The sequence below is a fragment of the Chiloscyllium punctatum genome, chromosome 37 (genome assembly GCF_047496795.1).
Source record: "Chiloscyllium punctatum isolate Juve2018m chromosome 37, sChiPun1.3, whole genome shotgun sequence".
NCBI classification, from domain to species: Eukaryota; Metazoa; Chordata; class Chondrichthyes; order Orectolobiformes; family Hemiscylliidae; genus Chiloscyllium; species Chiloscyllium punctatum.
The window spans coordinates 40,299,604-40,323,240 of NC_092775.1; the positions used below are offsets into that span (position 1 = coordinate 40,299,604).

Genomic DNA, 23,637 nt, shown 5'->3' on the forward strand with positions numbered 1-23,637 from the left:
TAAAGAACATTTTGTTTTCCTATTCTTCCTGCCAAAATGGCTAACCTCACATTTTATCATATGATACAACTTGTATGATACAAAATCCAGCCCACTATGAACCAAACATTTCTACATGCTTAGATGAAAAATTCTTGGGGATCCATTGCTCTTCAGGCATCACATTTTAACCTGCACAACAATTTCTCTAAACAAAAACACCAAAGAACTGTGGATGCTGGAAATCAAAAACAAAATCAGAAGTTGCTGAAAAAAAACTCAGTAGGTCTGGCAACATCCGTGGAGAGAAAACAGAGTTAATGTTTTGGGTCCAGTGACCCATTTTCCATTCTAAAAGCCAGCACAGAAGCCCACGGGAAGTCTGTGGGAAAGTGCAAGTATAATGAACAACTAATGCTGATGTTCCAGCACTCAGTGTAAAAACTGGGCCATGAACATCCTGATACAATTCAGACCTTTGTCTCATGTCCTTACAGCAAAAGTGCACTTAACCATAAATCTCTGATAAACCTAAATCCATGCCCTTGTATGGTTTGTGAATTAGATCCATGTATAGATCTGACACATCTGATTTGCCTTGTCTGATTGTGAAGCCAGCTATGTGCACTTTTCAGTGAAGTGTGCCCAGAGGCACAACTGACCTTTGCTGATTTATACATCATGTTTACTCTGTCTGGCATTTATCTTATAAAGCTTAATATATATATATCCCTATTCTTTTGGATTACCATCCTTATGAAACAGTGTATGTTTCAAGTTGCAATGAGCAGTGGCATGAGATTTTCTACATGAAAAATAACAAAAATATAACAACTTACGTATTGAATCCATTATAGCATTATAGTATTTACCAAGGAGCATTTTCATTGATACTTTCCTCTCACTGTAGGATTTTTATTTATATGAATATTGTATCACAAGTCAAGAATTTTAGTTAAATCATGATGTACTTTGCCACCTAATAGTAAGAAAAATCGCATGGGGAAATTTGCATCCTTTACAATGCTAAGTGCATTCATATTTGACCATATAAATAAATAGAAAGTTGATGAATAATGCACTTCTAATATCATTCATGATATACATTTAATTTTTCATCACTGGTAATCTTTGTGTGTGTTGCTAGGTTGTACAAACCTTTGTTTGTAGTCTTGCTGGACATCTGCCTAGCGTTGTCACTCATGATTTACATCTTTGTATTTTAATTTGTACAGTCCCTGCCTTGATTACCACAGGGGGATATGGAAAAGCCAGGAGAAAACGAGATGTATTCATTGAATCTGAGGCACCAGCGTAAGTAAAAAGTCACAAATATATCTGCCACAGTGTGTTGAAATGGATTTAGTTATGCATTATTACACTTTAGATCTAAAACAATAAAAAGAGACATATTAATAAAAGTGTTTTCTCAATCAAATCTAGTTGGATCATCATTATATAAATGGAAGCATTCATATTCTGGTTGTCAAAGGAGTTCAAAATGAAATGCGTTTGCAACTGTTAGTTCAAAGCAGGAAGGAAGGAAGGAAGGATGTCTGCCCAGTGGCTAATCCTTGTTGTATTCAGCCTGCTAGGAGTGCATGGTGTAGATTGGAGAATTGGAAAAATGTTTCATTACCAACTTCAGCTGCTCACTACCTCAAATAACATTCTCAGAACTAAAACATGTCCTGTATGAAGCAATATGTGTATGAATTCTCTAATGTATAATCTTTACAGTAAGTGCACTTATTTTGAATGAAGTATATGTAAACTGCAATTATTGAGTTATCATCAATTAATTCCACACTAAATGCAAATTTAATGCAATAAATTCAGTAACCCTGTTCTCCCAGTGAGACCTGCATTCAAAAGGGAATCGAGGTTCGACAATCATTGCTACTCTTTTAGCTCTGTTCTTTGACCAAAACTCCCTATATGTATTATGTTTTATGAACATGGTGACATTGGAATTGCCCCAATATTTTCTAAAGGAGAATTAAGAATAATAGAAATTAATGGCATAATAGCAATGTGTGCTACAAATTAGAACAAAAGTAAAAATGTACAAGTTAAACCTTGCATTGCCATAGAACCAGTATTTGTTAAAATGCAAATGTTCCTTTGTGGAGAAACAGTACTGCTTCATGATAGCTTTCCTGACTAACCTAAAAGGCACAAATAAAATTGCTATATAGACTTAAATGACAATTCATTGATCCTGATTTAGTGATATTCTGTTGGATTTATATGATATACATTGGTCAAGTCATTGGCCAAACTCTTCTAAATATAATTCTTTTTATGTTCCAAACTTTTATAATTTATGTCTGAGCAGGATAAGGCCATTGTTAAAGAAGCAATTCTACTTAGACAGCCATAGTTATGTAAGACAAGTGATTAAATATTGAAACTAATTTCATGATGCAAAACTGTTGTTGAAGTGAACAGAATGTGAAAGTATGTTATTAGATCGACAGAGTGCACGCTGATTTATAATATTGCAAATACTAGAATTTGAAGTATAAGAGTAAGTTGATATATTCTTTTAATCAAGTAGGAGGTTGTGCTTAAAGGCCTTAAAGTTGTGCTTTCAGTTGTGTGTGAAGGATACGGCTCTAACATTGTAGCCTAATTCTTTAACCTGTAACCTCTTTGACTAAAACTGACAACTGAATTGATCTTTGCCCAATGTGATTAGCTTTCTATGTTTGTTGAAGATACTGGGCTCTATCATTCAACCACATAAATGAATTTCCTACCCAATCTGTGTCTTGTCTATCGTGAAGTTTTGGATGAATCATAACTTCCTTCGGCATCTTTCATGGAAATCACCACAAACTCCACTCCCACACTCTTAAATCTAGCTCCATACTTTGACACTACTAAGGCTGAAAGACTGTCCAGAATCTTGAGTTATTTGATCCTAAGGTGAGCTTCACCCTGATTTCTAACACATTTCAACCGCTTTATTCTCTCCACCAAGTCAACAAATCTCAAATTCACAGCTCACCTTAGTTCCTCCAAACTGAAAATCTTAACAATTTATTTATCACCTTCAGATCTGATCACTCTAATTCTGTCCTCACAGACCATCCTTTGACCACCATCTATAAATTCCAACTTCTCAAAAATGGCTGCTTATTCCTGTCCCACAATGTGCCCTTCTTTTTCATCCGCTTTTTTCTTGCAGACATACAGTGTCTTCCCATTGCTAATATATTAAAACTAATACCGTATTCACATCTCTCCAAAGACTTTGCACCATCTCTGCAACCTCTCCAGATTTCTTTCCTCTCTGCTGTTTTTAGTTTGTGATTGTTCACTCTTGGGCAACCTGTCATCCTCTGTTTCAATATATTTCTTTGGCCCTTCTCAAACACTTCTTTTCATTTAAATGTTCATCCTAAATGCTCCCCACTAATTCAGTGTCCCATATTACTTACCATATTCCTTACAGTAGTAAATTGGCCATATTGTAAATGCATGGTACCTATTCTTTAAACTCTGTCACAAATCTTGAACAATACAACTATGATTACAGGAAACCTTCTAGCGCTGCTTCCCAAGCTTTGGTTCACAACCCTCATTGGGGTCACGAAAACAGCAGATGTATTGTGAACCCTTCCTTCTCTGAGAATTCGCTCTGCATCAGTCCTTAGGCCCAGGCAGTGTCCTGTTCTGTTTTGCCCTGCTCCTTTCTCAATCTTTATCCAAGGGATGACAGAGAAGTGCAATGAGCCGTGTGGGTGGGTGCATGTGTATGTGACTTCATAAACATCTTGTGTAGGTTGCAAACGTTGAATAAGAAGGTACAGGTCCTGCAGTTGCGTCTAGTGGGGTTTTCCTACTGACAATCACAAGGTTGCACCTTTACAGTGCTGCAACCTGTAGGACACATATGCAGCAAGGAAATACAATTGGACCTTCATTCTGTTTTCCAATACTGGGGAATATGGACAGCATGACTGAAACCTCCAAAGACATGGAATCATATTTTTAAAAAGTAGAATAAAAAACAGATTTTCATGTTACCATGATGCATGATATATTGATCTATTGTATACAATTTTAATTATTGAAATTTGACTGTTACCACAATGTTTTGTTTTTATTTTGTTGGCATTTGGAGTCATGTTAATTTTGAACAGTAAAGATGGGATCATCTTGGGGATAAATAGTTTAGGTATCACTGCTGTATGGGGTACTGTTTTATTTTGAAAACAGGAATCCTTTTGGACATTCAACCTTTACTGGAGAAAGAGTAATAACTGATGGAAAAGCTCCATGGAGCTACAGTAACCCCATAGAGTTATAACTGCTGAGAAATCACAAAGGAGGAAGCATAAAGCTTGCAGACATCCTAATTCACTTAATATAGGAGAAGTGCATAAGGAAGTTTAACTTCTCTAAGGAGCTTGTTGGTCTTGGTGGTGGTAGAAGAGGTTGTAATACATACTTTCAAAAAAATTACATGGATGCATCTAAGTGAGGAACCTGCAGCGGAAATTGAAACACAGCTGTTCTTTCAGAGCCAGTATTGGCACAGCAGGCTGAATGGTCTCCTGTGTTATAAGTTTCTACAGTTAAAGCTCCATGTTATCTTCTGCAGTTCACAGCTGCAACTGGCATTGCATTTTTTGACTCTTGTAGTCTTATTGCTTTAACATCTTTGTCTCTGACTCCTTCCCAAGTGCAATCAGGATATGTCCAAGACATGACAGTCTGTAGTTCAGGTTTGCAGCAACCAGGAGATAGTGAGGATTGCAGATACTGGAGAGTCAGAGTCAAGAGGATTCTGGGTAATCCAAGATGGAGGATGAGAAACATTTCTGGCTGTAACAGCTGCTCTTTTTTGAGATATTTTGGGTGTTGGAAGTGATTTCCTTGAATTCCAGGAGCAGCAATTACTGGTTTATATGCTGTTGCATTGTTTTGGAATTTTGGAGAAAAAAAACGTCAAAACAACAGCACTTTTAAAAGGGAGAGAAACAGACAAAGGAAGCACATGGTGAGGTCAGTGTAGGAGAGAGAGAGAGAAAGAAACCCACTTTGCTAACTGATACAACAGTGAACCTACACAGTTACTACCTTTGCTGTTTGAATTCATGTATTGCTGGACATCAGAGTGTGTCTGGGAAAATTAACAAACAGTGAAATTTGCAACTAATCTTGGAGGAACCTGTTTGGGAGAGGTCACAGCACAGAGCCAAATACGTGGATATTTTAAATGTGGTCTTACAGTGAGTCTGCAATAGTGAGTAGAGTGGGCTCTTTCTTGATCATATGTTTTATTGAGATCTGTCTCTTGATTAAACTTAAAATATAAGCCATAAGTATTAACTTAGCCTGGAGCATTGTTTTGTAAAGGAATAAAGCAGTGCTATTTTCTGGGTCTGTAGATTGAAAGAAGCAAAAATGGCTGTTAGTATAGTGATATGCTCTTCTTGCCGGATGTGGGAGTTTAAGGAGAGTTTATGGGTTACTGAGGATTATATCTGTAATAAATGCCATTGATTGCAAATTCTATCAGATCGAATGGATCGGTTGGAGAGGCAGTTAGAGGCAATGACGAATTTACAAGAGCAAGGGGATGTGATGGATGGCAGTTATAGGAAGGGGGAAAAGTTGCAGATACAGTCACATAGATGGGTTAACTCCAGGAAAGGTAAGAGAGGTAGGCAGTTAGTGCAGGAGTCTTCTGTGGCTATCCCCACTTCAAACATGTATGCTGTTTTGGAAAATGTAGGGGGTGATGGATTCACAGGGAACGTGGCACGAACAGACAAGTTTCTGGTATTGAGACCAGCTCTAATGCAATGAGGGGTACGTCAGGTTACAAGAGATTGATTCTGTTAGGGGACTCTTTAGTCCAAGGTTCAGATAGATGTTTCTGTGGCCAGCAGCGAAAAATCAAAATGATGTGTTGCTTCCCTGGTGACATGATCAAGGATATGTCAGAGATGTTGCACAATGTTCTTAAGGAGGAGAGAGGCCAGCAAGACGTCATTGTACACATTGGAACCAACGGCATAGGAAGGGAAAAGGTTGAGATTCTTAAGGGAGATTACAGAGAGTAATGCAAGAATTTAAAAAGGAGGTCCTTGAGAGTCGTGATATCTGGATTACTCCCAGTGCTACGAGCTAGTGGGGGCAGGAATATGAAGATAGAGCAGATTAGATGAGATTTAGAGTGGAAACAGGCCCTTCAGCCCAACTAGTCCACACCGACCTCCCAAGGGTAACCCACCCAGACCCATTCCCCCTAACTAACGCACTTAAATCTATAGGCAATTTAGCATGACCAATTCACCTAACCTGTACATCTTTCGACTGTGGGAGGAAACGAGAGCACCCGGAGGAAACCCATGCAGACACGGGGAGAATGTGCAAACTCCACACAGACAGTCGCCTGAGGCTGGAATTGAATCTGCGTCCCTGGCGCTGTGAGGCAGCAGTGCTAACCAATGAGCCACTGTGCTGTGGTGTGTGGGAGAAGGATTCACTTTTTTGGATCATTGTAAACTGTTTTTGGGGTAGAAGTGACCTGTACCAGAAGGACGGATTGCACCTAAATTGGAGGGGGACTAATATACTGGCAAGGAGGTTTGCTTGAGCTGCTCGGGAGCATTTAAACTGGTAAGGTGGATGAGGTGGGTGGGGTGGGGGAGGGAGGGTGGCAGGGAGATAGTGAGGAAAGATTTCAATCTGAGACTGGTACAGTTGAGAACAAAGGCGAGTCAAACAGTCAGGGCAGGCAGGGACAAGGTAGAAAACAAGGTAGGACTGATAAATTAAACTGCATTTATTGCAATGCAAGAGGCCTAACAGGGAAGGCAGATGAACTCAGGGCATGGTTAGGAACATGGGACTGGGATAGCATAGCAATTACAGAAACATGGCTCAGGGATAGACAGGATTGGCAGCTTAATATTCCTACAGGAAGGACAGAAAGGGAGGCAAGAGAGGAGGGGGAATGGCGTTTTTGATAAGGGATAACATTACAGCTGTACGTAGGGAGGATATTCCCAGAAATATATACAGGGAAATTAGTTGGGTGGAACTGAAAAATAAGAAAGAGATGATCACCTTATTGGGATTGTATTTGTAGACCCCCGAATAGTCAGGGGGAAATTGAGAAACAAATTTGTAAGGAGATCTCAGTTATCTGTAAGAATAATAGGGTGGTTATGGTCAGGGATTTTAACTTACCAAACATAGACTGGAACTGCCATAGTGTTAAGTAGATCTTGATCTACTCTTGGGAAATAAGGCAGGGCAGATGACTTTAGGGCCAGCGACCATAATTCTATTAGTTTTAAAATAGTGATGGAAAAGGATAGACCAGATCTAAAAGTTGAAGTTCTAATTTGGACAAAGGCCAATTTTGATCATATTAGGCAAGAGCTTTCAAAAGCTGACTGGGGGCAGATGTTCGCAGGTAAAATGGGAAGTCTTCAGAAATGAGATAACAAGAGTCCAGAGACACTAAATTCCTGTTGGGTGAAAGGAAAGGCTGGTAGGTAAAGGTAATGCTGGGTGACTAAAGAAATTGAGGGTTTAGTTAAGAAGAAGAAAGAAGCATATGTCAGGGATAGACAGGATAGATTGAGTAAATGTTTAGAATAGTATGAAGACAGTATACTTAAGAGAGAAATCAGCAGGGCAAAAATGGAACACGAGATAGCTTTAACAAATAGAGTTAAGGAGAATCTAAAGAGTTTTTACAAATACATTAAGAACAAAAAGGGTAATTAGAGAGAGAATAGGGCCCCTCAAAGATCAGCAAGATTGATATGGAGCCATAGGAATTGGGGGAGATACTAAACAAGTATTTTGCATCAGTATTTACTGTGGAAAAGGACATGGAAGATATAGAATATTGCAAAATAGGTGGTGACATCTTTAAAAATGTCCATGTTATAGAGGAGGAAGTGCTGGATTTCTTGAAATGCATAAAAGCAGATAAATCCCCAGGACCTGATTAGGTGTACCCGAGAACTCTGTGGGAAGCTAGGGAGGTGATTGCTAGGCCTCTTACAGAGATATTTGTATCATTGATAGTCACAGGTGAGCTGCCGGGAGACTAGAGGTTGGCTAATGTGGTGCCACTGCTTAAGAAAGGTGGTAAGGACAAGCCAGGGAACTATAGACCAGTGAGCCTGACATTGGTGGTAGGCAAGTTGTTGGAGGGAATCCTGAGGGACAGGATGTACATGTATTTGGAAAGGCAAGGACTGACTAGGGATCGTCAACATGGCTTTGTGCGTGGGAAATCATGTCTCACAAACTTGAGTGAGTTTTTTGAAGAAGTAACAAAGAGGATTGATGAGGGCAGAGTGGTAGATGTGATCAATATGGACTTCAGTAAGGCGTTCAACAAGGTTCCCCATGGGAGACTGGTTAGCAAGGTCAGATCTCATGGAATACAGGGAGAACTAGCCATTTGGACACAGAACTGGCTCAAAGGTAGAAGACAGCGGGTGGTGGAGGGTTCCTTTTCAGACTGTAGGCCTGTGACCAGTGGAGTACCACAAGGATCAGTGCTGGGTCAACTACTTTTTATCATTGGTATAAATGATTTTGATGTGAGCATAAGAGGTACAGTTAGTAAGTTTGCAGATGACACCAAAATTGGAGGTGTAATGGACAGCGAAGAAGGTTACCTCAGATTGCAATGGGATCTTGATCAGATGGGCCAAAAGGCTGAGAAGTGGCAGATGGAGTTTAATTTAGATAAATGTGAGGTGCTGCATTTGGAAAAGCAAATTTTAGGAGGACTTATACATGTAATGGTAAGGTCTTATGGTGTGTTGCTGAACAAAGAGACCTTGGAGTGCGGGTTCATACCTCCTTGAAAGTGGAGTCGCAGGTAGATAGGATAGTGAAGAAGGCGCTTGGTATGCTTTCCTTTATTGTTCAGAGTATTGAGTACAGGAGTTGGGAGGTCATGTTGCGGCTGTACAGGACATTGGTTCGGCCACTGTTGGAATATTGCGTGCAATTTTGATCTCCTTCCTATCAGAAAGATGTTGTGAAACTTGAAAGGGTTCAGAAAAGATTTACAAGGATGTTGCCAGGGTTGGAGGATTTGAGCTATAGGGAAAGGTTGAATAGGTTAAGGCAATTTTCCCTGGAACGTCGGAGGGTGAGTGGTGACCTTATAGAGGTTTATAAAATCATGAGGGGCATGGATAGGATCAGTAGACAAAGTCTTTTCCCTGGGTTGGGGTAATCCAGAACTAGAGGGCATAGGTTTAGGGTGAGAGGGGAAAGATATAAAAGAGACCTAAGGGGCAACTTTTTCACACAGAGGGTGGTACGCGTATGGAATGAACTGCCAGAGGAAGTGGTGGAGGCTGATACAATTGCAACATTTAAGAGGCATTTGGATGGGTATATGAATAGGAAGGGTTTGGATGGATTTGGACTGGGTGCTGGCAGATGGGACTAGATTGTGTTGGGATATCTGGTCAGCATGGACGGGTTGGACCGAAGGGTCTGTTTCTGTGCTGTATATCTCCATGATTCTATGACTGTATAATAAGGTGTGGCACTGGGAAAAGCACAGAAGGTCAGATTGCAGCTGAGGAGCAGGAGAACTGACATTTCAAGCTGGACCCTTCATCAGTTCATGCTTACATTACATGATGATGCCATGTTAATACATTCAATTTATAGCTGATACAGCTGTAGGATTCTTGCAGATGCAGAGTTAAGATGTCCTGAGCACCTAATCTATGGTCCCACAGGCTATCGCAGACAAGCTCACTGATCTTGTGAATCATAAGGGTTTCCATTCTATTGATGTGTATTGTGCTGTATGGTCTGTGGCAGTGAATTAGATGGATCTATGCTTATTTTTGAGGTAGCCGCTCAGTATCTTGTGTTCAACTTGTATTCTCTCGCTCTTTGTCCTGTCGTGTTTTGGATAGTATCCTGTGTTTTGAGCCAATCTCATACTGCCTGTTGGTTCACCACAAACTGAATAGTGTGATCCAGAAACACAGTGCCTTCACCAATTTTAGGGAGATTCTGCCCAGTTGCTGCTTGAATACATAAGCACATCAGGACCAGCAGCAGGAGTAGGCCATCTGGCCCTTCGAGCCTGCTCCACCATTCACTAAAATCATGGCTGATCTTTTTGTGGTCTCAGCTCTACTTATCCCTCCTCTCACAGTAACCCTAAATGCATTTATTGTTCAAAACATATTTATCTTAGCCTTAAAAACATTTACTAAAGTAGCGTCAACCACTTCACCGGGCAGGAAATTCCATAGATTCACAAGCCTCTGGGTGAAGAAGTTCCTTCACAGTTCAGTCCTAAATCTGCTCCCCCTAATTTTGAGGCTGTGTCCTCTGGTCCTAATTTCACTTGCCAGTTGAAACACCCTACTGGATTAGTGGTGCTGGAAGAGCACAGCAGTTCAGGCAGCATCCAACGAGCAGCGAAATTCTCTACACCTATCTTATCTATCGTTCATAATTTAATATGTTTCTATAAGACTACCCCCTCATTCTTCTAAATTCCAATGCTGGGGTGACACAGTGGCTCGGTGGTTAGCACTGCTGCCTCACAGCATGAGGGTTCTAGGTTCGATTCCAGCCTTGGGTGCACGTTCTCCCTGTGTCTATGTGGGTTTCCTCCGGGTGCTCCGGTTTCCTCCCACAGTCCAAAGATGTGCAGGTCAGGTGAATTGGCCATGTTAAATTGCCCATAGTGTTCGGCCGAGGGCCTGTTTCCACACTGTAGGGAATCTAATCTAATCTAATCTAATCTAATAATCTCAGTCTCTCCTCATAAGACAACGTGGGCGGCACGCTGGCACAGTGGTTAGCACTGCTGCCTCACAGCACCTGAGACCCGGGTTCGATTCCTGCCTCAGGCGACTGACTGTGTGGAGTTTGCACATTCTCCCCGTGTCTGCGTGGGTTTCCTCCGGGTGCTCCGGTTTCCTCCCACAGTCCAAAGATGTGCAGGTCAGGTGAATTGGCTATGCTAAATTGCCCGTAGTGTTAGGTAAGGGGTAGATGTAGGGGTATGGGTGGGTTGCGCTTCGGCGGGGCAGTGTGGACTTGTTGGGCCGAAGGGCCAGTTTCCACACTGTAAGTAATCTAATCTAATCTAATCTAAACTCCAGACTTGACCTAGCAAACCTCCTCTGCACCCCCTCTAGTGCCAGCACATCCTTTCTCAAGTAAGGAGATCAAAACTGTGCAGTACCCCTGGTATGGCCCCGCCAGCATCCGATACAGCGACAACATGATCTCCCTGCTTTTAAACTCAATCCCTTTAGCAATGAAGGACAAAATTCCCTTTGCCCTCCTAATTACCTGTTGTACCTGCAGACTAATCTTCTGTGATTCATGCACAAGGACAACCAGGTTTCTCTGCACAACAGCATGCTGCAACCTTTTACCATTCAAGTAATAGTCCTTTTTACTGTTATTCCTAACAAAATGGATGACTACAAATTTATTAACGTTGTGTTCCATCTGCCAGACCTTTGCCCAAAATCGCTTCAAGTATCTACGTTCCCCAGCAAAGTTTCACAGTCCTTTACTCTGCCACTCATCTTAGTGTCATCTGCAAACTTTGGTATACTACATGTTGTTACCAACTCCAAATGATCTATGTACAGAAGAGCCTCGATTATCCGAATGAGATGGGCGGGGACTATTTCGTTCGGAGAATTGATTATTCAGTTAATTGATTCAATGCCTTTCCTCTGGGGCTCCGAGTTTTTTGTTAAGTCCGCTCCCCGATCAGGATACTAGGCAGCAGCTCAGTGTTTGCAAGTCCCCCCCCCACACCGCCGTCCAACCCCGCCCCTGTCCGCCCCTCCCATCCGCCCCCCCCAACGTTGTATGTTTCTATTGGGACCTTGAGATCTTCTTTGGATAATCCAAAATTCAGATAATTGATATTCGGATAATTGAGGTTCCTCTCTAAATTGTGAATAATTGTGGTCCCAACACTGATCCTCAGGCACACCACTAGTTATAGATTGCCAGCCAGAACAGCACTTATTTATCCTCACGGTTTGCGTCCTCTTAGTCAACCAATCCTCTGTCCATGCTAATACATTGCCCATAGCACAATGCATCTTTATATTATGCAGCAGCCTTTTGTTTGGCACCTTGTTAAAAGCCTTTTGCAAATCCAGGTACACACATCTACTGGGTCCCCATTGTCCACTGCGTCCATAATTTTAGTTTAGGATGACCTGTCCTTCATGAACCCATGAATACAGAGATCCTCAACTGCAAAAAATCACTTCGCTGGCACTTACTATGATTCAGCTGACCCTCAATAACAAATAAATCACAAGATTTCATGTACTCTATTCCCCTGACTTAATACTGAAGATAGAATTAGCCTAAGTTCCTTTTAGTATTGTTCTGGCCACTCACAGCATGAGATTCTGAGTTTGATTCTGAACTTTAAAGTAACTAACACCCTGTTACATTCTCATTCCACTGTCCTCTGCCTTTAAAATATGCAAAATAAGTGTATTTGCAACGCTGGGTTAAACAGCATGCAGAAAGCTGCATATGAGATCTACTGGGGGGTTACCACTTCTGTGGTATTTCCATAGATGATCATTCCTGGCACCATTTAGTATTTGCCACCTCCCACTAGTGGTTGGAAGGCACTAGTGTGATCGTTTTTGGCCACCAACCCTCCTTTGGTTTTGCATTGTCTCGGGTCTATCTGGTGATTAAGGATGGAGGATACACCACCATACAGTCCTCAAAAGAGGAACAATTCTCAGATAATAAGAAGGTTTATTGATTAATGGCAATAAGTCCCAACTATGTTTGGTCAGGCATCATTACTAGGACATTAGGGAGTTGTTACTAATACATCTGCTCCCTCTGAAAGCTAGGGGTGAAATCGTGTCTGAGTGTGTCATCTGTCGCATAGCTGCAGCCAATGTAACATTAACATTAATGTCTTCAGAACCATTACTATATATAACAACTTCCTCTCTGAGATACATCTGAAGCTGTCATCTAAGAAATTATCTCCACGATCCACTGTTTGCCATTTAATTTGCATTGTTAAATTAAGACAAGTCAATTTTCCCATTGATAAATTATAATAATTCTGTGTAAACTTACGTCTAGCTTGTTGCATTTAGTTACAGACACAAATTAATATTGACAACAAAAACAGGCTTTTTAATGTTGGGTTCATCTGATCTCGAGGCAGAAATTTAAAATCGGTACACTTTTCTGGATCTGTCTAACTGCATTATTTTTCCACAGTAATACTTTAGCTGTAATCTGTAACCAATAAATTAGCTCATAAAGTAAGAAATCCTCCATCAATTGGCACTCATTCCTTTTATCGTTTCACGTTTGTTGCTGTGAAGAGAGGTTGCAACAATGACCACATCTTCTAACCCTACAAGCCTGTGAGTGATGTTAACAACAATTCTATCTTAGCAGCTAACCATCATGAGCAGGATCCAAATGACAGGTGATTCCACATCAATGCAATGCAGATAATTTTGTTTTGTTGCTGGTCATTGCCACAGCTATTTCACAAAATAATTAACAATGCACAGTATTTTAGAAGCAGCTGAAAAGGAAGTCATTCAGTGCAAGTTCCTAGCTGGAAACATCTACTTTAATCAATTCAATTTACGTACTCTTTCCCTGTATGTTTTTTATAGTGTTCTTTTTCAAAATACTCAATCAATTCCCCTTTTAATGGTTGCAGTCTGTGCCTCAGTTACAACATTGTAAATCAAGCCATTGCTACTAATGCAAAAAGAATTGTTCAAACCTTCTCCTTCATTCTCACTCTTAGGAAAAATCCATTGTACTTTGTATTTATTGGTGCCCTTTATATTTACTGGTGTACTTTTCCAGAAATTAGATTTTCTGTCTCTCTCCCTTGCCCCATAGGTATTGTGTAGAATTTAAAGTGAAATCATTGACTCAGCATTGCTTGCTGGAAAACCGTCCACACACTCGGTGGATGCAGTATCTGCGAGAAGGATTCACTGTTTGTGTAGAATGCCAGCCTCCCGCTCTGAACTCGAAGTTCCAAAGATGTTATGGTGATGGCTCTGAAGCTGAAAGGCAAGCAATTACCTTTTTCAAATGTTTTTCCTAACAAAGGTAGTTTCTTGTTTACTAGAATTGTGTGTCTTAGAGATGACAGAGTTCATTATTCCTAAAGATGTTGGGTATGTTTTGTAATAAAGCTAAACTGTTAAATGTTATCCAGTTAGTTAAGTCATATTTCATTTGTAGCCAGAAGCAGCATAGAGAGCTCACAAAGATTTACATCATGGAGGTAATCTTGATCATATGCAACAGTGTAAGATGGACCTAATTAATTCAGTTGTCTGTTATAATGACAGCTGAATCCTATCATGTGAGTCTGCTAGTTTTGCAAGGTAAAATTAATATGGGACGTGCTAGACCATAATTTGCATCGAGGCAAACCCTTTGCAATGTTGTCTGTCTGATCCACTGTCAGTTAAGTCCTTTCTACTTGATGCTTCCAACATTACACCAGTCTACCACAATGAAGGTAATGGTCCCCGCTCAATGTTTCCATCCTCCTCCTCAGAAGACCTCACCCACTGTCCCAGTTCTTCTCTGTCCATCATGTCCTCTCTTTGCCTGCTCCCGTTATGCAGAGCATGACATGAAATGATTGGGGTGTACCACAAGGTTCCCCTGACTGCTCCAAATGTCAGAATGTTGTATTCAGGATGCCGAGGTTCTGCTCGACATTGGCCCTGGTGAAAGAATGGGTTGTGTTGTAACTAGATTCCCCCTCAGTCATGGTGTTCTGTAATGGAGTCAGCAGCCATGGTTGCAGACTGGAGTCCTTGTCTCCCAGTAATTATCTTTGTAAGGCATCCAACCTTTATATTGAAGCAGGAACATGAAAGTTCTCAAGCTTACAGGCATCATGGCAGTTCCCACGGTACCTAATGCAGATTTCTAAGAGGTGGTATTGATGATCACAGATGACTTGTACGTTGATGGAATGGAACCTTTTTCTATTGATGAAATGAGTTGCATTATGATGTGGTACTCTCAACATGATGTATGTACAGTCTTTAGCACCTGAATGTGGGCAAGCCAGCGATGTGTGCCTGAACTGCAGCACTGACCTAGTTAGAGGGAAATGAGATGACGTGGTGTGATCTGGTACAGATTGTAATGGGAACAGCTTTGATAGATTTATAGATTGTGGATCCTGCACAGGTCCCAGTGGATTCTTGGAAGCAGTTGGTTGCATAAAAATTGAGTGCAGCCATCACCTCGATGACTTCTGGGATAGGATCACCCACTCATCCCGACAGGTTGCCAATCCCATTTCAGTAGATGACATAGTTCTGTGACAGTTCCGTAGAACATCTTCAGTCAGTGCTGGCAATGCACCTTGCTCTTCTGCAGGAAAGGAGAGCGGGAGCAATAAAAGACTAGTCAAAGCCCATTTCCCAACCAACCTGATGACAGCCTTGACTGATGAGTGACCAAGTTCCTAACTGATCTCTGTGAAGGTCCCCAAATGACTTACCGCGAATCTCTGAAGTGGTTGCAATGGAGCTGGAGGCCTGAAGGTAGCTCAGTGCCCAGACTGCATCAAGTGACTGACTGACTGCATATAAGCCTCTGGACTGTTATAAGACATAATTATGACTGATTGTGGTGGGAGCCCCTGATTGATGACAGGCCCCTTTGACTTTTCAGAAGACTGTTCCCATTGCATTTTGAGAGGTGGCCAATTGTTTGAAGCACATTCAGTATGAATGCTGTGCACGCGTCTTACACATGCTGTGGGTGTGACATTTATGTAGCATGGTGCCATCCAACAACACGTTTACCCCCTTGACAGATCACTGCCGACAATGATAACAAGCTGCCTGGCTTTGTGTCTGCGCTAAAAGGCAGGAGAAGACAGAAGTCCTGTGAGCTTGTAAGCTCTGCATGAGGCTGCAAAGTACAAAAACACAAGTCAAGGCAGTGCAGAGATACTGAGAGCATTCATATAGTTGCAAAGTGAGTGAGTGCTATGAAAGCAGCCAAAGAGCTCAGAGATACATTCTGCTCCCATGCATGAGGTGGGTGCCTGTCCCTGAATGCAAGTTAATTTGGCAACAGCATTAAACTGAAAGGTGCCCTGTGTGCTTCAAAGTGCTGTGTTGACATAGAGAACTCTATTCTAAGTGAGGAGGAAGTGGGGACTGCAGATGCTGGAGATCAGAGTGTGGTGCTGAAAAAGCACAGCCAGTCAGTCTGCATCCGAGGAACAGGAAAATCGATGTTTTGGGCAAGAGCCCTTCATCAGGAATGAATGAAAGATCTGACATGATGATGTAGTGAAGTTAGTGCATGTTCAATACTCACCTCCCTGGATGGCTGGCTGCAGGTGGTCACTTCATGGACCATGCCCTGAGATCCTGTTGAGAAGGTGAAGACCCAGAGAAGTTATTGGTGAGCCCCCAGGTACTTGCTCTGATTTTCGTGTCAGGAATTGTCGCCATCTTGTTTTGATCATTCGGGAGAATAGCAAACTGCAGATAGATGAGGTGAGAACAGGTAATAAAAAAATGTTAATGCAAGCAAATAAGCCTCTCAATGCTCAGCAGTGAGATTTTCATTTTGCCATTTCAACCTTGCCTATAAAATCAGACTTCTTTCAAAGTCAAGAATCTCATTTTTCTGATCGCACCATATTTTCCCAATTGACTTGCCATTGACCAAATTTTTCAGGGGCTGAAGAATCTTTCAGTTCTTCTAACTAGTAATATTGAAGTAAGTTGTTGTATTCACTCCCTGAATCTGACATTGATGAGATGAAAATGAGTCAGTTTCTGTAAGGTTTAGATGGGTCTGAATTGTACCAGTTCCCCTAGGACATATGAAGCTTCACAAACTGGTGATGGACATTGTTGTGAGAACAAGCTGACCTGTTGTCATCGCCATGGGATATTGTCAATGGCTTCCACTGATCTGAGGCAGGTGGCTAGTTAGTGATTACTTTTCAGCCCACAAGCACTTTATCCATGTTCGGCCAGCCTCCTTGCATGGGGAGACTGCCGGGTGGATACTGGTAGGTTCCCAGTGGAGTTCCTGGGGCTGTGGGCCATTCCCTAATGACCACTTCTCCATGGTGCATGGAGAGCCCCCCACAACAGTAACCCCCTGCCCCGGCGCTGTCACTTTCCAGTTTCTGGGACCTGCCTGTCCAGCCTCAGAATTTAAAAAAAATCTTTCCTGGTCTTTCTGGTTGCTTCAATCTGGAGATACCAAGTCCCACTTCCTGTAGCCTCAGCCCCTTCTGCAGCTACATCTATTGTTAACACTGCTGGGGTCTGTGAGCTGACAGCCCATTGATGGAGTTGGCAACTCTGAAAGGCAAGGCTTAATTGGACAATTGCCTCAATAGGTTGCTCTTAATAGATCTGCTGTTGGTTCCAGGGGCAGGACTACTTGTTGGAAAAATCTAACCCGTGAGCTATTGCAGCAGATTAAAACCCAGGAACAGCAGTGAACATTTTGCATTTCCATGTGGTGTTATTCTACGTTACTGATATTTTCCTATATTACAACTGTGATTATACTTAATATATCTTTAAAGCACTTGGAAATATCCATAGTTTATGAAAGGTGTTATATTAATAGAATTCCTTCTGTTTTTCTTAAACAACTCTCTAACACATGGTGAATGCTCATGTTCAATTGTAAATCCAAAAATTAATTCAGATTTGTGTATTTAAATGAATAGTTATAATGTTTCCACTGAATGAAGTTTGTACATTTCACCAGTTTTGCCAAGTGTAGAAATACCATGCTGCATACAGTAAATCTCTTTAAGTCAAGTCAGGAATTCCTGATGAAGGGCTTTTGCCCGAAACGTTGATTTTCCTGCTGCTTGGATGCTGCCTGACTTGCTGTGCTTTTCCAACACCACACTAATCTTGACTGTGATTTCCAGCATCTGCAGTCCTCACTTTCGCCGAAATCTCTTTAAGTGACCATTTTGTGAATTTGCTTTAAGTACTGAATGAGACTGATAACGCTGTAGAAGATTGCTTATGTGGAAAAAAAGATAGCAAAACTAATTCTGAAGTTCAGTGAATGGTAATTGTTATTCACATGGAATAGTTAAAGTGCATGTGTGTCTCTCTCTCTCTCTCTCACAGGAATCAGATTCTGCAGTGGCATGCAATCGGTAACCCTCAATGCAGAGGAACATGGAAGTGGATTCGACAGATCGAATCATGTTCTTGTCCTTCAGTTCATAGTTTTTTATTCATTTGAAGCCAACCTATCCCATCCATGGAAAACTTCCATTTTATTAATACTTGCTAAGCACTTATACCACAGACACCAGTCACCTGGAATCTAATTGAAACAATACTAAGACTAAACATATGATATAATCTGAAGTCTGCAAAATATTGTGTATATACATATGGTGAAGTGGCTGAACTGTTATTTTCTCTAAACTGTTTTATTTATCAGCATTTTCAATACATTGTATCCCATCACAGTATGTGAGACAGAAAAACTATTTTTAACCTTTCATGAAAAGCAATAAATCAAATGAAGAGGCAGATTTTAAACTGAATTTCCTAAAGAACATTTAAGACTTTCAAAATTAAAAATAACAAGCCAAATGTTACAAAATAAGTTTGGTGATTGGTTACAGGAGTTGCTTTACATGTCAGAAAGCCTCAGTTACTGCTGAATGATTGTTTGACATCCATAATGTTCCCTGTACAGTCTGGCATTTATTATTCATAAATATTTAATTGGCAAATCTAGTGCATTGTAACATGTAGCTAGCTGAAGAAGCACAGAGCGTTCATTTCCATGGTCCTTGCTGAAAATCTAGTTGTGGCTGGGAAGCATCATAATTCATGTCAGTGAAAAAGCAGATAACTGTTCATTCCAGCAGACCTTTCTCTCACTACTGAACAATTTTCATTTCTCATTACGGTTTACTCATGGGTAACGATGTAACAACTCTGTGACTTACTAGGAGAAATTGAAATTTCAATGTGAAATCCTGGCAAGAATGTAAACAGATGAGAGACTTGAGGGGAACACTGTGCAGGGGATCAATGGTATATTCCAATTATATATTTGCCTATGAAGTGGAGAATCTGCAGGTGAAACTGCCATTTTAAAAATAAACTGGTTAACACTTTTGCAGTAAAATAGTTTGGTACATTCTTACCTTCATATTAATGTTCGGCCGGAGTAAAAAGACCACCTAGTTGTAAACCTATGTTATTGCCTGTCTTCATTCTTCAGCCACTCAAATGTCCCTGAAACTTTATTTCATGCCTTTATAACCTTCAAACCCAACTTGTTCTGAATTTTACCCTCTATAAAGTTTAACTCATTGTGCATTCTGTGAAATATATCACAGCCTGTTCACTTCATATTACCATTGATTTCCACAAGCTACCTGTTCCTCAATGTAATGACTTCAAAAGCTTCATCTTTGACTACAAATATCTCTACACCACTTCAAGACATCATGAGCAATGATATACTTTTTGAAGAGTAACCTCTGATGTGGGAAATGCATCTGCTGATTTACAAGGTAAAAACAATGACTGCAGATGCTGGAAACCAGAGTTTAGATTAGAGTAGTGCTGGAAAAGCACAGCAGTTCCAGCAGCATCCGAGGAGCAGTAAAATCGATGTTTCGGGCAAAAGCCCTTCATCAGGAATACATCTGCTGATTTACAGATAACTTCATTTAGCTGCGAAGAGTCTTCTAGTTCAGTCTTCCTCTATTCTGCCAAGAGAACAGAACAATATGCAAGTGTGCTTTGCAGCCCAGGGTTGGCAGCAGCTTCCTAAACTCAGACTTCAATTCAACAGCCTCTCACACTGTACCTGTCCCTATAACATTGATACAGGAGGCCAAAGACTGAGTAATCGCTCGGTTACTCCAAGTCTTACTTTATCCCAAAGCGTGTGTGCCCCTCAAGGGTATTACCATACTGTATCAATTCATGCAATGTCACAAGTTGTACAGCAACAGTGAGGCCAGGAAGCTGATACATGGAGACTGTCCTCACCCCTAACCACGAGGGCTTAGTTTCAGATTGCAGAGATAGAGAATGCCTGGGGGATTTCCATTGAAAATGTTTCCATGTCAGAAGAGGTTAAGTGACCTGTTATATTCTGGTAATGTGATTGAGCCTTCCTAATATTCAGTGTTACCCTCTTGATGCAACATGCAAAGCATCTGCAGAAAACAGATGCTGCTCCTTAATCTTGCAAGTCACTGACACAATGCTCAGTGCTCATGGATAAGCCTGCTGAAGATGAAATGCTGCTCCAGAACAATTGGATGAGGTTTCCTTCTTCATGTAGCACTGCCTTATCTCCTACTTCATGTTGTCTTTGCAGGAGAAACAGATACAAATGCCCATGAAAGTGAGGAAACTGAGATGGTCCACCTCATCTGAGGTGACAAAAGAAAGGGTCACAAGTATTCCTGAAGCCCCATTGCACCAGTGAGGCGGTTGTGTAGTGATAATCCCTTGGGGGCCCAGGTCTAATTTCCATCATGGCAGCTTGTGGAATTTGAGTTCAATTAATAAATCTGAAATTAAAAGCTAGTCTAAAGATGACCATGTTCATTGCCATAAAAATCCTCAAGATTGCCAATTGTCATAAAAACCCATCTGGTTCACTGATGTCCTTTGGGGAATGGCATTTGCCATCGTTACCTGGTCTACAATTGACTCCAGCTCTACAGCAATATGTTTGAGTCATAAATGTTCATTGAGGTGACCTGGGAAGCCTTTCAATTGTATCAAACTGCTACCAAGTCTAAAAGGAATGGAAGCTCCCTACCTGTCAGCACTATGGGTGTGCATAAACCATATGGATTGCACCGGCACAAGAAAGCAGATCACCAACATTTTCTCAAGGGACAGTATGGAGGGGAATAAATGCTGACCTGCCCATCAATGTGCACATCCCCTAAACTCATGAAGAACAAAATTGAGCATGGAAATTCTGCTAAATCCCCTATTCTATGGTGTATAGCCACTGAAGCGACATCTGCAGGAAACATTCAATCTTCAACAGTGTAACATTACCTTAGTGTTGCACTGGAGTGTCTGTCTAAACTTGTTGTTCAGTTCTTTAGAATGGTGCTTGAACACATCCAATTGTCTTACAGGTATCAGTAGCGGAAACAGAACTATAGCTGACAGTCTCAACAATAATTAGATTGAATGACAGGACAGACTTGACAGATGGTATGGTCTACTTTTGTTCCTATGCTTTCACTATATGTGACAGTTTGCTAACGTTGTTCCTCTAAGGATTCTATCGATCAACCACCAGAGAACTTTCAGAAAATCAAGGGGAATTTTTTTTTTAAAGTTACTCAATTTTCAACGGAAAACTGCCAACCTTGCCAGCTTATGTGATTTTTGCACAAAGACGTTGCCCATGATAGTGTATATTCCCTTAACTAAGATTGGACATGTTGTAATTAGAAGAATTTTCCAGACTCTTATCAGTACCATCGAAACACTAACCCCTGCAAAATATTTATGTAATCTAAAAGAGTAGTAGAAAGTGAGGACTGCAGTTCTGGAGATCAGAGTCGAGAGTGGGGTGCTGGAAAAACACAGCAGGTCAGGTAGCATCTGAGGAGCAGGAAAATCAATGTTTCGGGCAAAAGCCCTTCATCAGAATTGAGACTTGTGAGCCAAGGGGGCTGAGATATAAATGGGAGGGGGTGGGGAAGGCGGGAAGGTAGCTGATAATGCACTAGGTAGATGAAGGTGAGGGAGAAGGTGATAGGTCGGAGAGGAGGGTGGAGTGGATAGTTGGGAAAGGTGATTGCCAGGTCAGGAGGGTGTTGCAGAGTTGGAGGCTTGGGACTAGGATAATCTGGGTGGAGGGGAAATGAGGAAACTGTTGAAATCCACATTGATCCTCTGTGGTCGTGCAAGGTCCCAAGGCGGAATATGACGCATTCTTCCTTCAGGTGACGGGTGGTTGGTGTTTGGCGAGAGGGGATGCCCAGGCCCTGCATGTACTTGGTGCAGTGGGAGGGGGAGTTGAAATGTTCAGCCTCAGGGCGGTAGGGTTGGTTGGCCCAGGTGTCCAAGAGATGTTCTCTGAAACGATCCACAAGTTGGTATCCTATCTCCCGATGTAGAGGACACCACATCGGGTGCAACAGATACAGTGGATGATATTGGTGGAGGTAGAGGTAAATTTCTGTCGAATGTGGAAGGATCTTTTGTGAGGGTAGTGGTGTGGGCGCAGGTTTTGCACTTCCTACGGTGGCAGGGGAAGGTGCTGGGAGTGGGGTGTGAGCTGGTGGGGTGCATGGACCTAATGAGGGAGTCGCGGAGGGAATGGTCTCCCCGGAACGCCGATAGGGGTGGGGAGGGAAATATATCTTTCGTGGTGGGGTCTGTTTGTAGGTGGCGGAAGTGGCAGAGGATGATGTGATGTATGTGGATTTTGGTGAGGACCAGGGGGGTTCCGTCCTTGCTGCGTTGGGAGGGGTGGGGTTTTAAGAGCGGTGGTGCGTGAAGTGGAGGAGATGTGCTGGAGGACATTGTTAACCACATGGGAAGGGAAATTGCGATCTTGGGAGAAGGAGGCCATCTGGGATTTTCTAACATGGATTTGGTCATCCTGGGAACAGATACAGCAGAGGCAGAGGAATTGGGAATAAGGGATGGCAGTTTTACAAGAGGTAGGGTGGGAGGACGTATAGTCTAGGTAGCTGTGGGAGTCAGTAGGCTTGTAGTAGATGTCTGTGGTTAGTCGGTTGCCGGAGATGGAGATGGAAAGGTCCAGGAAGGGGAGGGAGATGTCCGAGATTGTCCAGGTGGAGGAAGAACACCTCATATTCCATCTTGGGACCCTGCAACCACACAGGATCAATGTGGATTTCAACACTTTCCTCAATTCCCCTCCCCCCACATTATCCCAGTCCCAAGCCTCCAACTTGGCACTGCCCTCCTGACCTGTCCATCACCTTTCCCATCTATCAGCTCCACCATCCTCTCTGACCTATCACCTTCTTCCTCACCTTCATCTATCTATTGCATTCGCAGTAATCTGAGAGAGGCAAGGAGAAAATAATTAAACAAACGATAAACACATACTGTTTTATGGAGTTTTGATTTGAATTTTACATCTATCTTTGAAAGTGTAACATAGAGATGCACTAACTGATGTGTTATTGAAGCCGCATAAAGCCATCAATGCTTAGGGTGCCTGGAGATAGTAGGAAATGGCAAGTGGGCAATGTTTTCAGAGCAGAAGAATAAAAGAGATATGTCACATTTAGCTGCTGGGCTACAGCAAGAACTTACAGCCATTGGAGACAGCGTTGCCGACGATACCTAAAGGGGATACCTAGCATAAGACTTCTGAAATGAAGGTAAAGTATACTAAAAGCAAGTGATTGCTTACTCCTCAGAAGAGAAAATATTCTTAGTCTACACTCTGTCTTTATGCCTTATCACTCTAGGTTATGTAAGGTGAAAGATGGCATCATTATTCCCATGAGCTTGTAAATAAAATTTCAGTGAGGATCTCAGGTACAAAAAAAGGCAAAGGAACAATTTTCTTCTAGCCTGTGATCTATTAATATTTCATGAATCAAATTTA

The 23,637-nt window shown here is 41.7% G+C and overlaps 1 protein-coding gene across 1 annotated transcript in view; it reads left to right on the plus strand.

The window, feature by feature from the left end:
• The window catches only part of LOC140463031 (somatomedin-B and thrombospondin type-1 domain-containing protein), a 29,569-nt gene extending 10,387 nt beyond the window's left edge, over window positions 1-19,182 (plus strand). Inside the window, exons 3-5 of the mRNA XM_072556639.1 lie at window positions 1,215-1,293; window positions 13,897-14,073; window positions 18,162-19,182. Of these exons, the coding sequence (XP_072412740.1) occupies window positions 1,215-1,293; window positions 13,897-14,073; window positions 18,162-18,279 (374 nt within the window). The 3' untranslated portion in view covers window positions 18,280-19,182. The remainder of the gene's footprint in view (window positions 1-1,214; window positions 1,294-13,896; window positions 14,074-18,161) is intronic.
• Window positions 19,183-23,637: the final 4,455 nt, after the last annotated feature.